This window comes from Pygocentrus nattereri, chromosome 10 (assembly GCF_015220715.1).
Source record: "Pygocentrus nattereri isolate fPygNat1 chromosome 10, fPygNat1.pri, whole genome shotgun sequence".
In the NCBI taxonomy this organism is placed as follows: domain Eukaryota; kingdom Metazoa; phylum Chordata; class Actinopteri; order Characiformes; family Serrasalmidae; genus Pygocentrus; species Pygocentrus nattereri.
In genome coordinates this window covers 5,563,323-5,576,682 of record NC_051220.1, presented here as the reverse complement: position 1 = coordinate 5,576,682, position 13,360 = coordinate 5,563,323, and the positions used below count along the sequence as shown (strand labels likewise).

The following is a 13,360-nucleotide window of genomic DNA, read 5'->3' as shown; positions in this document are numbered from 1 at the left end:
CTAATTGCCCAGCCCTACTTTTCGAAGACCAGCATCAGTCTTGTCTGATATTTTAAGGTCCCGCTCTGAGTGTAGATGGTGCTAATGCCTTTTGTGATTTTGTTGTATAAAAAGTAAAATACTTAATATTACTGCTGGAGTGACAGAGCTGTTTGTGTCCATATGCTGAAAGTAACTGTATAAATGTGTTGCCAGCTAATGGAATGAAAGATTAAATGAAGTACAGCAGAATGCCTTTGCTCCAGAGGTTTCTATGGAATGGAACATTTCCCATCAGACTCCGATTGATTTTGGTTACATCTTTACTCTGACCATGTTTCATTTTGACTGACTATTCAAGAAACATGAACTGCACATTAATGCATTTCACACCCAAATGAAATGTGTGATCTTTTCTTGCTTATTTGTGTTGCAGGCGGGCAGTGATGGAGAGAGCATAGGAAATTGCCCATTCTCTCAGCGTCTCTTCATGATCCTTTGGCTGAAGGGCGTGGTCTTCAACGTTACCACTGTTGACCTTAAGAGGTGGGCCTGTGTATGTGTGTCATTGGAAGAGATTCAAAGAAATCAGACTAAACATGCCAGTCTATTGATATTATATCTTGTTAAAAAGGGACTGCAACTAATTTCTGTAATCTGTTGACTGTGATTTGATTAATCAGCTAATTTAACTATTATGACTTCAGTCCCACTCTTTCTGCTGATGCAATTTTTAAAGTTTTGTCTGTGCAATAAACAGTTATTTATTTTATGATACAGTAAAACAATAGAAGTCATATCACACCCTGTGCTGCTTGTGGCTTAACACAATCGTTTGGAATGACTGTCCACTGTAATAAAGATACTGCCTTTGGTAGATTTTTCATTCATCAGGGTACAAAAAATGTCCTCAAAGGAACCTCATAAGTTTTTCATAGTGGAAAATTACATGTTTTTACTTTTTCATAATTGAATGTTTTAAATAAAACAATTAAATAAAAAGCTGGAGGCTAGATGGGGTGTGTGGAGTCAATACAACTTTAAATATAATTTCAATGGATTATGGTGCAGTTACATTCCCAAAGTAGAGGTTCTGAGATGTACCCTTGAGGGTACCACCCTAGTGACGAGAGGCAGACTGCCCCACTGACTGATTACTGCCTTTTATTTCTGAGTTTATTGGATGTCAACATTTTTTTCAATATTGATATTGGCCACTCTTAAGCCCATAAAATTCTCCTTCTCTTTCATGTTTACCCTGGCTTTTCTCTCAGCCCTTCTTACTGCTTCCACTTTTTTTAGCACACTTCAAATGGTTTCAGAGATTAAAGTGAGAATATTTTTAACCTTTAGTTTCTCAGTTAGCATTTCAGTGAGCCTGGAGTTCCCCCAGTATGATGTAGGCCCTCATTCTGACTGACTAAGCAGGGTCGAATTTTTGGGAACTGTCCGTTTTGAAGGTTTTTCTCGATGAAGGCACTTTGGCTCATCTCCTTGATGGCTTTCAGCAGCAACGTGGCTTACAAACTTACCATTGATGCCCATATAGACAAAGAGTAGCTACTCAAACTGTTTACCAGACAGAATTTGTGGACTGAAATGAAAGGGAAAGCCTGGTCATTTGTTTTTGTTTTTTTAACCCAGCTTAATTAAATCAGCGATGGATGTTCAGTTGATGTTCTGTGTGGGAACTACCTGTGAAATGAGTAGTAGTTGAGTACTAAGAGAAATGGTGAGAGCTGCACCAGATGGTAAGCCAGCTGTGGCTGAGTCTGCTTTTCCAGAAGCTTCACTGAAGGATTCATAAGAGAATAAGTCTGTGCTGTTATTGGCCCTCAGTCAGCTGCCATGCTATTCAACATCTACAACCCCATTTCCAAAAAGTTGGGATGCTGTGCAAAATATAAATAAAACAAAACTAAATTACGTGCAAATCATTTTAAACCCTATATTTCATTGAAAATAATACAAAGACAACAAATCGAATGTTGGAACTGAGATTTTATTGTTATTTGAAAAATATATGCTCGTTTTCAGTTCGATGCCAACAACATGTACCAAAAAGAAGGTTGGAACAGGGAACTGTGGAGAGCGACTGCTGTAGTTTTGAAAGTTAAATGTTTTCCCATTTTTGTTTGATATAGGATTTCAGCTGCTCAACAGTTAGGGGTCTCCTTTTTTAAAAAAAAAAATTCATTTTATAGTGTGCCAAATGTTTGCAGTGGCTGACCGGTCTGGCCAGTTTAGCCCCATTGTACATGCACAATGTGGTTTGATTGTCTTGCTGAAATAAGCAAAGCTTTCCCAGAAAAAGACATCATCTGGATGGCAGCAACATGCAGCTGTGTTTTTGTTATGTACCGCCACAGACTGTCTGAGCGCTGCACTTCCAAGTACCACTTCCAAGTTCCGCCCTTTACATTCTGTCAACATTATGCTATAAATCGAAATAATATAGAAAATTGATTTTAGACATTTTTTTTTTTAATCGATTCAGAATTGTTCACGTCCACATTGTGATGCATTAAAGAATCGACCGCCCCCCGTATGTATGTATGTATGTATGTATGTATGTATGTATGTAAAAAATATCGCTGTAGTCAGAAGAAAACCTCGTATCTCCATTTTTGGCGTTTTTCAGTTTGACATAATTTGAAAATATCTGTTCTGTACATTGTCTGTAAATTCCATGAACATTGGTCCAAAATTACTTGGAAAGACATCTGGTTCCACTGACTTACATTAAAAGTGAAGAAGTGAAGTATGTTTTTTCCTTCTCCTGTAAAGTTACCATTATGGAGAAACGAGGTTTTCTTTCTTCTTTTCTTCTGAAAAAAAAATGTGATTTCTTCTTTGCATTTAAGTTTTATCTCTCTCTCTCTCTCTCTCTCTCTCTCTCTCTCTCTCTCTCTCTCTCTCTCTCTCTCTCTCTCTCTCTCTCTCTCTCTCTCTCTCTCTCTCTCTCTCTCTCTCTCTCTCTCTCTCTCTCTCTCTCTCTCTCTCTCTCTCTCTCTCTCTCTGAGATTTTCCACATATGATCCTTGGTCATTATGTTAAGGGCTTAATGCCACTGCGGCATACAAAAGAGACCTTGTTCGATTGGGCATTTTTATTGCTGCTCAAATGAAGCTCAGTGTCTCTATGTAGTCTCATTCACTGCTCAGACACCACATCAGCTCCAGTTCAAGACATGGTGATTGCTGTGAGGCTGACTGTGACACTTCAAGCATTATCCCCATACACACACACACACAGATCTCCTGCTTTCTGCTAACATGGGGGTGAAGGAGCTTCCTGTGCTCATGCCAAAGGCATGAGGTCATTTCCTGTTGTTGTGCCCAGAAGCTGGTAAGATCAGAGTGTTCCAGACTTCAGGGTCTTCTGGGAGATTTCAGCTCTCAGCGGGCTTCGGCATGGACTGAAATGGCTCCTTATATTGCACTTAGTTTTCAAGGCCAGTATAATTATCTGATTGAACAGTTAGTGTGCTCAGAATGTCAAGTCAACCTTTTTGCAGCTTGTCTTTATGATAATGCATAATCAAAGTAAACGTGATATATTTTGTAACTGTTAAATTTGGGAACTAACAGCGCTCTACATGGACTTCAGTTGTCTTGTCTTTGCACTTCTCACTTGCCTTATAATAAGCAAGAAGCTTCAGAAGTGGCTAATGCAGTCCTGTTATCTGAGTCAATGCGAAATACAATAGTGTCAAAACAGCTTCCACAGTATACCACAGTACTGTGCCTTTAAAAGTTCCTAGTAATTTCAGTCTTTAGATGTCATCATGTGATGGATAGTATTGTATTACCCTGTGTTTGCAAATTAGGGCTGTTATCATTGTTCAGTTACACTTAATTAATAAAACAAATTATATGCCTTTTCAGTTATATATTGTGTGAATGTGGTTAAACTTTTTTTTTTTTTTTTGTCATGTTTTAAAGTTTTTTTATTTGAACATAAGTTTCCAGTAAATAATTTCTAACTATAAATAAATAGTAAATAAATAAATAACTTTAAAAGGCTATGCATGGTTTGTTATTCCATTTTTATTTTTTTCCCAATTTTTATTGTTCAGCGTTTTTAAAAAAAGAGGGTTATTAATGTAATTAATATTGATTATGAATATTATTACTACATAAAATGCAACAAAGACACACATAGCATTATGACACATGCCACTGTATTGTGACTTTAAAGGTTGGATGTCAACATAATGTCTTATTTTTTTGTGCAATACATGTCAGTGTATTCGGCCTATACTGGGTGCAGCAAACGGTCCACATTTTCAGTTCAGATGTGGCATTTTAGTTGGGGTTACAGAGGAGTAGAGGGTCTGTTGGGTTTGGGTAAGTTTCTACTGGTCCTTGGAGTCCTGATGGTTAAATAATGAGCAAACTGGTCTTTCATCTGAGTTTCATCATATGTGCTGAATGCTGCCTACTGTGCAGAGACATCTGGAACTCACTCACTATACATACATACACACACATATATATATATATATATATATATATATATATATATATATATATATATATATATATATATATATATATATATATATATATATATATATATATATATTACACACACACACTTACTTAACCACGCTCACTCACATGGACCTTTGTATTGTAGCGCTTGGCTGGTGGGCTATACACAAGGCTTCTGGAAATGGCCACTCTAGTGAAGAGTAACTGTGTGGTTATTGTTGAGGGGCAGTTGACCTCTGAATCCTGACCTGTGTGCATTTGGCCTAGACAGAGTGGAACAAACAAATCACCTATTTAGTCAGAACACTTAGGCTGAAATTGCTGTTGAAAGAAAAAAGGCAGGTTGCTTTTGCTTCCTTTGTATTTGTACTTAATTGGTCCTTCTTGAAATAGTTTTATGGTTCACAGCACACAGTTAATCGGGTTAATTGTCACTTATCAATATTTTGTCACTAATACATCACTTATCAGTATTAAACAGCAATAACTGATATGGGCCGCACAAAAAAGATACAGCATTGATGTAACATTAGTGCTGGTTGTTATCAGCTCAATATCAGCCTTCTCAAAACTGAACTGCGGCTCTAATGGATTAATGTCTTAATAACGAAGGCCGATCTTTAACCATATCGAACCCGAACAATATTTGTCCAAATTTTCAGTCAGAATTGAGATGGTGGGACGTTACTAAATTCAGAGAATCCATTTACTTGGATCTGTTTGTTTCTGTCTGACCGTTTTTGTTGATGTTTGTGTGTTTTGTCAGGAAACCAGCAGATCTTCAGAACTTGGCTCCAGGTACACACCCTCCCTTCATCACGTTTAACACAGAGGTGAAGACCGACGTCAACAAAATCGAAGAGTTTCTGGAGGATGTTCTCAGCCCACCCAAGTGAGTGTTTGTGTGTGCTCTACGCAAATACCACAGATATTTGGTGAGCAGTTGTTTTAGTTATTACGGTGTTGTCCTATTCTGTTTATGCTCAGGTACGCCAAACTCAGCGCCAGACATCCAGAGTCCAACACGGCAGGGATGGACATATTCGCCAAATTCTCCGCTTACATCAAGAACTCCAAACCTGATGCCAATGAGGGTGAGCCTCTGCACCAAACACTGTGAATGACTATGGGCCTTTATAGATTAAGACGTTTTGGTAGTTGCTGTTTTAAGTCAACCCAACAGTAATATATGGACCATCTTGTGTACAAGCTGTTGCTAAGTTTTCCACATATTTGTTTCTATTTTTTGTTTTGCTTTCTTTCTGGATATTTGTTTACTATTTATTTTCAAATTTGGATATTTGAATAGCAAATAAGGTAAAAATGCCCGTCCCTAGCACATCCAGACATGTACACTCAAACATCTGTCTCTTGTAGAGGTATGCAAAGGCATGAAATTAAAGCTTGAAACTTGACCCGTGCTCACAACGTTGATACCTGACCCAATAGGATCAGTAGCCTCCTGCTAAATTTGTAACCGGACCTGAACAGAGATGCATTGTTTCAGGCCAGTTTTAGTGTTTTGCTTTGTTACTAAGAGTTTGAAGGACCAAAAATGAAAAATCTTTACACAGTATGAAAGTCGAGCCGTTGCCAATACTGACTGAACTAGTGAGAGGAAGTACACTTCCGACGCTGGCATTCGTTTCTGGCTAGTAGCTGCTGCAGAACAGTCAGTGTGTCACTGAAGAGGTACTGTCAGTCCTTATACATGTTAGAATATTTTTACGAGCTCTACACTGACCAGTGTGCTTTCTCTCTCCTGTAACAACCAGGTCATAATGTTTCTACAGTGAAGATTTCTTTGGCTCATTTGCAATTTTAAACAGTTGCCCTTGAGCAAGCTTTGTTTTTATTTTGTCCACAGCAAGCGGTTGGGCAGGAACAACAGGAAAAAATCTATATTATTATTATTATTATTATTATTATTATTATTATTATTATTATTATTATTATTATTATATTTCAATAGAAAAGCATAGATTAAAACAGGAGGTTCTGCTCTTGGACAATTAACAGAAAATTACAAAAACAAAAATTACATAAACAGATCTGCTGTGAAAAATGACCTGAACCTGGTCATTCTTCCAGGTAGCAAACGTCTAGCCTCTTGTTCTAAGCTACGAGGCAATATATCAGTAAACAAAGGCACTTTCATGTAAAATGTACGCACATCTTCTTCAAAATACATGGATATGTTCTCTTTGCTCCTGACTGTGACAAAAGCCCCTGGAACAGTAAAGCCACCATGGCTACTCTGCCTGCCTACTCCAGCCTCACCCTTCTCTCTTCCATAGTTTACATACCAAACAGCCAGGACACACCTCATGGTTTACATGATGCCCTATAAAAAGCAACATGCATCACCCCCACAAAGTCTATGTCGTGATGGCAGGAAAATGAACCGTGCCTGGAAGTCTAGAAGGTTTAGATAAGCTTGTGTGGAAAGCACCTGTAGCACCAGACCTGGTCTCCTATCCATGTTTTTTAATTCTAGTTGATGAGTGTTAGTGCTTCTTTTATCATGTCCTCACATGCTAGGTTTTCCTTGCATATACACAACATAAACTATATCACAAAACATAGCTGTCCCGTGAAGGGGGAAAGTTGGAATTCATGCATGTGAGTCACAAAATTTTAGGAGTTTTAATTCTGCTTAAATTTACACAACTGGCTAATTGTCAGTCCTTTCTCAAGGTATGTTAACCAGCTGAATTTGTGCTGTGCTTGATGGACCGTATCTACATTTTATTACCATTAAGCACGATAATTATAGTAAGATTATGCTTAATGCAGGTAATGTATAATGAATGGGGCTTGTTCTCCTTCTGTAAAAGAGTGCCCTCATGTGGCAGCTTGGAGAACTACAAAGAGAGCTTTATTTTACGCTCTGCACCAAATCTAACACTTTACATTATTATTTATTCAGGCCTACAATAACACAAAAATAAGAATACTCATTTACGCTGGTAGCTTCCCAGCCTTCTCAGCACTTTCAGCATGGAATACCTGCATGCAATATGTAGTCTAGACCAGTTTTTGGGGAGAAACACTGTACTGGAGTAGAACATCTGTTAGAAACCATAACCCAAGAAATAAATATATCTACGCATGTCAGTCCATCTTGCGGATGCTTCAACAGTGATCTTCTTTAAGATAAGATCTATTCTGGCTCTGTCCTGTGCCCGTACCTTGTGCTTGAAGATGTAGTCATCATTAAAGCATTCATGCCATGTGTGTCTCTGTAGCTCTGGAGCGAGGCCTGCTGAAGACCCTTCAGAAGCTGGACGAGTACCTGTGCTCACCGCTGCCTGACGAGATCGACCACAACAGCATGGATGACGTCAAGGTGTCTAGCCGCAAGTTCCTGGATGGAGATGAGATGACCCTGGCCGACTGCAACCTGCTTCCCAAACTGCATATCGTCAAGGTAACGGAGAAACGAACGTACACATTGAGGTCCCTAATAAAAATGGTGGTACTAATGTGGAAGGCCTAATGGTACTGCAGTGCACCACACTGCTGGAAACATGGAATTTGTAACTTAAATTGGGTGGCAAGGATTCTCAATGAGTACAAAGCAATGCTGGCCATTGACTGGCATGGCTGTTCAGTCACATATAGTAAACAGGGCTGGGTTTCCCGAAAGCATCTCGTCACACAGAGGTCATTTAAATGGTAGTGCACGCATCACATTAAACATTCTCTCTACCAGTTAAGCTTAAGACTACAAGGCTACAGTGAAAATGGGCTCTGACGAATAAGTACTGTCCTCCAAGCATGCCAAGAGCTGTCCCTTCTGCCCAGGTCTAGACATATGAGCATCTCTAATATGGTCGATGCTATTGCCCTAATAACTATCTATAGTCTAACTTCTTTAAAAAGAATTAAAAGAACAAATTAAAAAAGGAATAAAAAGACTTCAGCTGCTGAGTTCTTGTGGAAAGAAGGAAAAGGCCTTCTCTTTATTGAGCTTTAAGTGGCAAGATGCTTCCCAGATGACCACCATGCAAATATCATCTTGAGGCATCCCTTTTTATTGCCCTTTGGGGTGATGAAGTAATTACCCCACCCCTTTTTACACAGTTCCATTCCATCTTACTCCCCATTGTATCCAAACCCTGCACCCTTTTTGGCAACCCTTGAAACCAAACACTCATGATGTGACCAGGCTGTTCCATCCTTACAGGGTCATCTTACACAGTTTCTTCACCCAAGCTCAGGAGTTCACTTCAGCTATAATTTCTACTGTCATTCAACAATTCCCCTCCTTTGTCATAATTTGTAGCTACAATTTGTGGTTTCTTTTTTGTGAGTTCAAGAGTTTGTTGAGTTCATCCTCTTTAGAGGTGATCTTCCAAATGCATGGAGCCTATAGCCTGCTTCCCAGTGTTACCTTGTGTAGGAGATCTCCAAATGTTCAAGTTAACTAATATGTGATGTTAGCTCAAGTCTAGCAATAGTTACTAAAGTCAAAGTTAAAACGATTAGAATCTCCAAAAGCAGCTCATGCGGCACTCAAGCTGGCTACAAATGTCTGAGGTGTATGTGGAAGTACTCTGAGTTTCAGCTCCTGAATGAAGCGATTAAGCTTCCCACATGGAAAGTAGCCTGCCCAGTGTCCCTGTATGTCTGTTCCGTGAGGAGCAAAGGAGATCTTATTTGCTCTTGAAGACATTCTGCCATTTATTTTCTGCTTTGTCCAGTGTGACGCTGCATCTCCAAAACCAGCTCAAACTGAGTTACTAACGTCCCATTTCTGACGGAAGCATTGGGAAAGTCGTAGCATAGCATGAAGGAGTAAATTCTCCCGAAGTTGAACATTTTGAAGGGTACATTTTGATGCGGGGGAAAAAAAATCGGATTGGGATATTCCATATTTCCTTGTTGCTTATTCCCATTGCATTCAAGTGTGAAATGACCTTGAGTTTGCTAGGCAGCTGTTTGTGTTGAAATTGTTGCAATAAAAAGAGGAGTTCTGTCGATATGGAACGCTATTGCCCAGCTCACGTTATACTCACTCTCCTGGGTGGTGAGTCTGTGGCTGTAGACCTTTTTCCACAGTCTCTGCATCATCACTCCCGCAAATGGTAGCGTTAGCGGACTTCTGTCTGCACTGTTTATCAGAGCGGTGATGCAGGCACGACATCGTATTTCTACATTAAAGTAAACTCATCAAGCTACAGTGGTGATGAGTATTTCTCAGAGGTTTTTAAGCAAATCTTAATCTCCATGATTATAAATACGCCAGGGAATGAATATTTGTCCTGAAGCAGAGCATTTTTATTCGCAAATGTGAGTAGATCTGTCCTGCCATGCAGCCCACGTTTGCTCTCCAGTTCAGTCTTGCCTCCTTTTTAAAACGGTTACCTCATTAAAAGTGACACATGAGCACAGCTTTTCAGCTGAAGTTGAACATTTTTTAAACTTCATCGAGTGGAAACTTAGCTGAGGCTGTTTAGTTGAGTTATTGGTGCATTTAGGAAGCAGCCATGACTTCGGGCAGAATCAGTCATTGTTTACAGCGCAACTGGAAGTCATTCAGTGCTACTCTTTACTCTTCCACATTAACAAGCACAGTGTGAAATTTGTCTATTGTGAGTTTTTTTAACTTTTCATTACAAATCACACAGTGTGCCTTTCTAACAGTACATCTTTCTTTACTAACTCTCTCTGGTAGGTGGTGGCCAAGAAGTACCGAGGCTTCGAGATCCCTAAAGATATGACCGGCATCTGGAAGTACCTGAGCAATGCGTACACACGCGAAGAGTTCACCAACACCTGCCCCAGCGACAAGGAGATTGAGATCGCCTACGCCGATGTAGCCAAGAGGCTTGTCAAATAATGGAAAAAGCAGCAATCTCCCCCGATTCCCTCAATGGGACTGATTCTGTTTTTTCACAAAAGAGGGAAAAAAACAAACTATGGACTATTTTTTTCCCCTTCTTTCTTTTTAGTTTAAGAACCCCCACTGCATGATTTTTCTCTTGTCCCTTATAAACACTTCTTTAAGATATTGCATTTATTGTCAGTGTAACCCAAAGCAGTTCCTGACAATTTGGTATATCCAAACTTTTGTATCACATTTTCTTTTTCAGTTGTTATTATTTTTTTCTCCTGAGACCTTTGTGTTAATGCAGGAAATGCCACGTACTGGAGATGTAGGAGTTTGTGAGCGTGTCTGAGCTTTATTGGTTCAAACCCATTCACACCTGACCTTTCTGCTCCTCTCTCCCACCGCGTGTAGCAGCAGAGGAGTGGATCCACCAGCTGTTTCTTCTTATAAAGATGTATGATGTTGGAAATGTCTTTTCTAGGCTTGCGAAGTGAGCGTTTCTGTTTCCTTTCTGTTTTTCTGATCGAGCATATTTGAACAGTGTTTATTTCTTGAGAGCGCTTGATCGAGCTTCATGTTACCGGACTCCAACATTACATGAAGGTAAAAGTTAAAGAATAACAACTACGGGTTGTTATTGGAAGAAGGAATTTCTCTAAGAACATATTACTAAACCTTTTATTTGAACTCCACCCACTGGTAAGCCAATCAGAAAATGGACACACTCAAAGAAAGTGATGCAGTTTTCCTGACAGTCAGTCAGTGCTTAAGAGTGGCTGTTTAACCACTCGGAACCTTTACTGTCCCCACACGGGTCAAAGCGTGAAGGGAATGAACTAAGTAGTATCTGATGTGGACCTGTACCGATTTCAGACCTACTTATGAAGTGTCGTTAATAACTGTACTTTGTTTATTATTATTATTACCCGCTTAAGGTGGAAGTACAAGCGATTGAAGGTGCATTAGTAGTTATAAACTAGTTCTAAAAAGCTGATACTCATGCCTTCGGCCAGTGTATTACTGGTCAAAGCGATTGTGCAGATAGCCAAAATGTTGTGATTAATTATGAAACCCGAAAGGGCTCAGTTTTGATTTTGTTATGCTAGGAGTTCTAGTTAGTGAATGTATATCGGTTTAAAAAGAAAGACCTTTTTAATTTGGACGAAATTGAACGGTTTCAGTTCCCACATTTCTTTTGCATCATTTTTTAAGCCTGTTTTAAGACTAATTCAATTAGCAGACTTGTACTTTTTGTTTTTCTTGAGCTTTCAGAGACTGACGTTTAGATTTTATACATCCATGAGTTGAATGTAGCGGAGTGAAGGCTTTTCCTAGGCGTGTGAGTTTTAATACTAGACGACACCTCTGGCCTTAGTCATTTACTCATGGGCGCAAAGCACGATATCTCATTTAGCCGTGTATTAAATGTGGATGATGGAAGGAAGAAAAAAAGCTAATTAAAAAAAATAAGAAGGAAATTTCATATTTGTGGCTTTCAGCAAGGTCTCACCTTCTCAACTTAAAAACACTCCCTGAAAGAAACAGAGGCTGGTTCTAACTTACTGTGGGACGCATTCTCTGTCCTCCTTCCCAAATGTAGATTAACGTCCTCAGGGACATCTAGACAGTCCACATTTTGGCTCCATCCCTGTGCATTGAGCAAAAGCGTGGACCGTCTGGGGGTCCCTGAGTGCTGGTTTGGGAACCACTGGATTAGAAAGCCAGGAGCAGTGGCACTCAGAGAACTGGAGTGTCTACAAGTATTCAGTCCATCCCTACAAAACATCAGCTGTCTTAAGCGAAGAGAAGCCGAGGCTTTGTATACAGTTTTAATGCGTGTAGATGCTGCGCTAGAAGCAGATCAGGTTTTCTCGACAACAGCGGTATGGTTTAATACCATTAACTTACAACAGAAGTCCTTTCTGTTATGTTTTGTAGTATTCCTTTAAGGCAGAGGGAGCGCTACCGAGCTGCACCAACATCCAGTTCAGTGGGGAGAACACTGCGCTGGGCAAGGCCACGGTTCTCCAGCAAATGATTTGAGGGATACTGGTTAGTACAGTAGTTCTCCATCCACTGCTATCCTCGCTCTTTCGTTCTCCCTGCTCTGGTGCACCTGCCCCCTCATTAAGGGTGTGCTACCATTGACACCCACTGCTCTAGATCTGGATCTCTACCTTTTGGTTTTCACTTGCCCTGCAGCTATGCGTGAAGGGGGGGAATCAAACGAGTGACCGGGAGTTAGACCAAGGACTCGTTTGCTTGTTACCTGCATTGTTTCCGTTCTGAATCCTGATTCTCTGAACAGAATCGCGTGCCTTCTGAGGGTCAGTGTTCATTCTGATTTTGTCTCATTCCGGAAGAGATGTTCTCTTCTTCCGCTGATGTCTGAGAAACCGAATGTCTAAATTTTGTGCCTTTTTTTTTCTTTTTTGTTTGTAGCCTCCATCAGCCTGTGTGCGCACAAAGCACAGGCTTCACACTGACAATGGAAACGCTGCATGTTTGCCATATGCCATCGCGCTCTCATCAATAAACTGCTGGCAGCTATGACTCATGTGGACTTTATTTATTTTGCGATTCGTTTCTACATAAACGTGTCCTGGCTTTAAATGTTGGCGCAGGAGCGCTGACTGGTTAGAAGAGATGATTTAAATGTTGGCCTACAATGATTCACATTTAATGTTTATGTGAAAGAGTACAAGATGGATCGAATGGAGCAGAAGTGAGCTACCAAAGCTGCTTGCACATTTGTCCACAAGATGGCACTATAGTGGTTTTTATTTTATTATTATTATTATTTTATTTAATATTGCAATACTTTTTATTTGGGCCACATAAGACCTAACATACTTAATCATGTCAACCTGTTAATAAAATACAGCTTTACAAAAGTTTTTACATCTTCACTCTTCATATTGAAGTTTGGACGCTGAGCAGCTGTGCTATGATTTCACCAGCTGTTCAAATAATCCTTTCACCAGAGAGCAGCTTAAACCCACCGTCAGGCTAAAGTGTTCCTGCTTCAGTGAAAAGGTGAAAGCGATGC

The 13,360-nt window shown here is 39.8% G+C and overlaps 1 protein-coding gene across 1 annotated transcript in view; it reads left to right on the top strand.

Annotated features, from left to right (window-relative positions):
• The window catches only part of clic4 (chloride intracellular channel 4), a 38,709-nt gene extending 25,845 nt beyond the window's left edge, over positions 1 to 12,864 (top strand). Inside the window, exons 2-6 of the mRNA XM_017707784.2 lie at positions 416 to 525; positions 5,242 to 5,367; positions 5,463 to 5,569; positions 7,724 to 7,905; positions 10,156 to 12,864. Coding sequence (XP_017563273.1) covers positions 416 to 525; positions 5,242 to 5,367; positions 5,463 to 5,569; positions 7,724 to 7,905; positions 10,156 to 10,320 — 690 coding nt within the window. The 3' untranslated portion in view covers positions 10,321 to 12,864. The remainder of the gene's footprint in view (positions 1 to 415; positions 526 to 5,241; positions 5,368 to 5,462; positions 5,570 to 7,723; positions 7,906 to 10,155) is intronic.
• Positions 12,865 to 13,360: the final 496 nt, after the last annotated feature.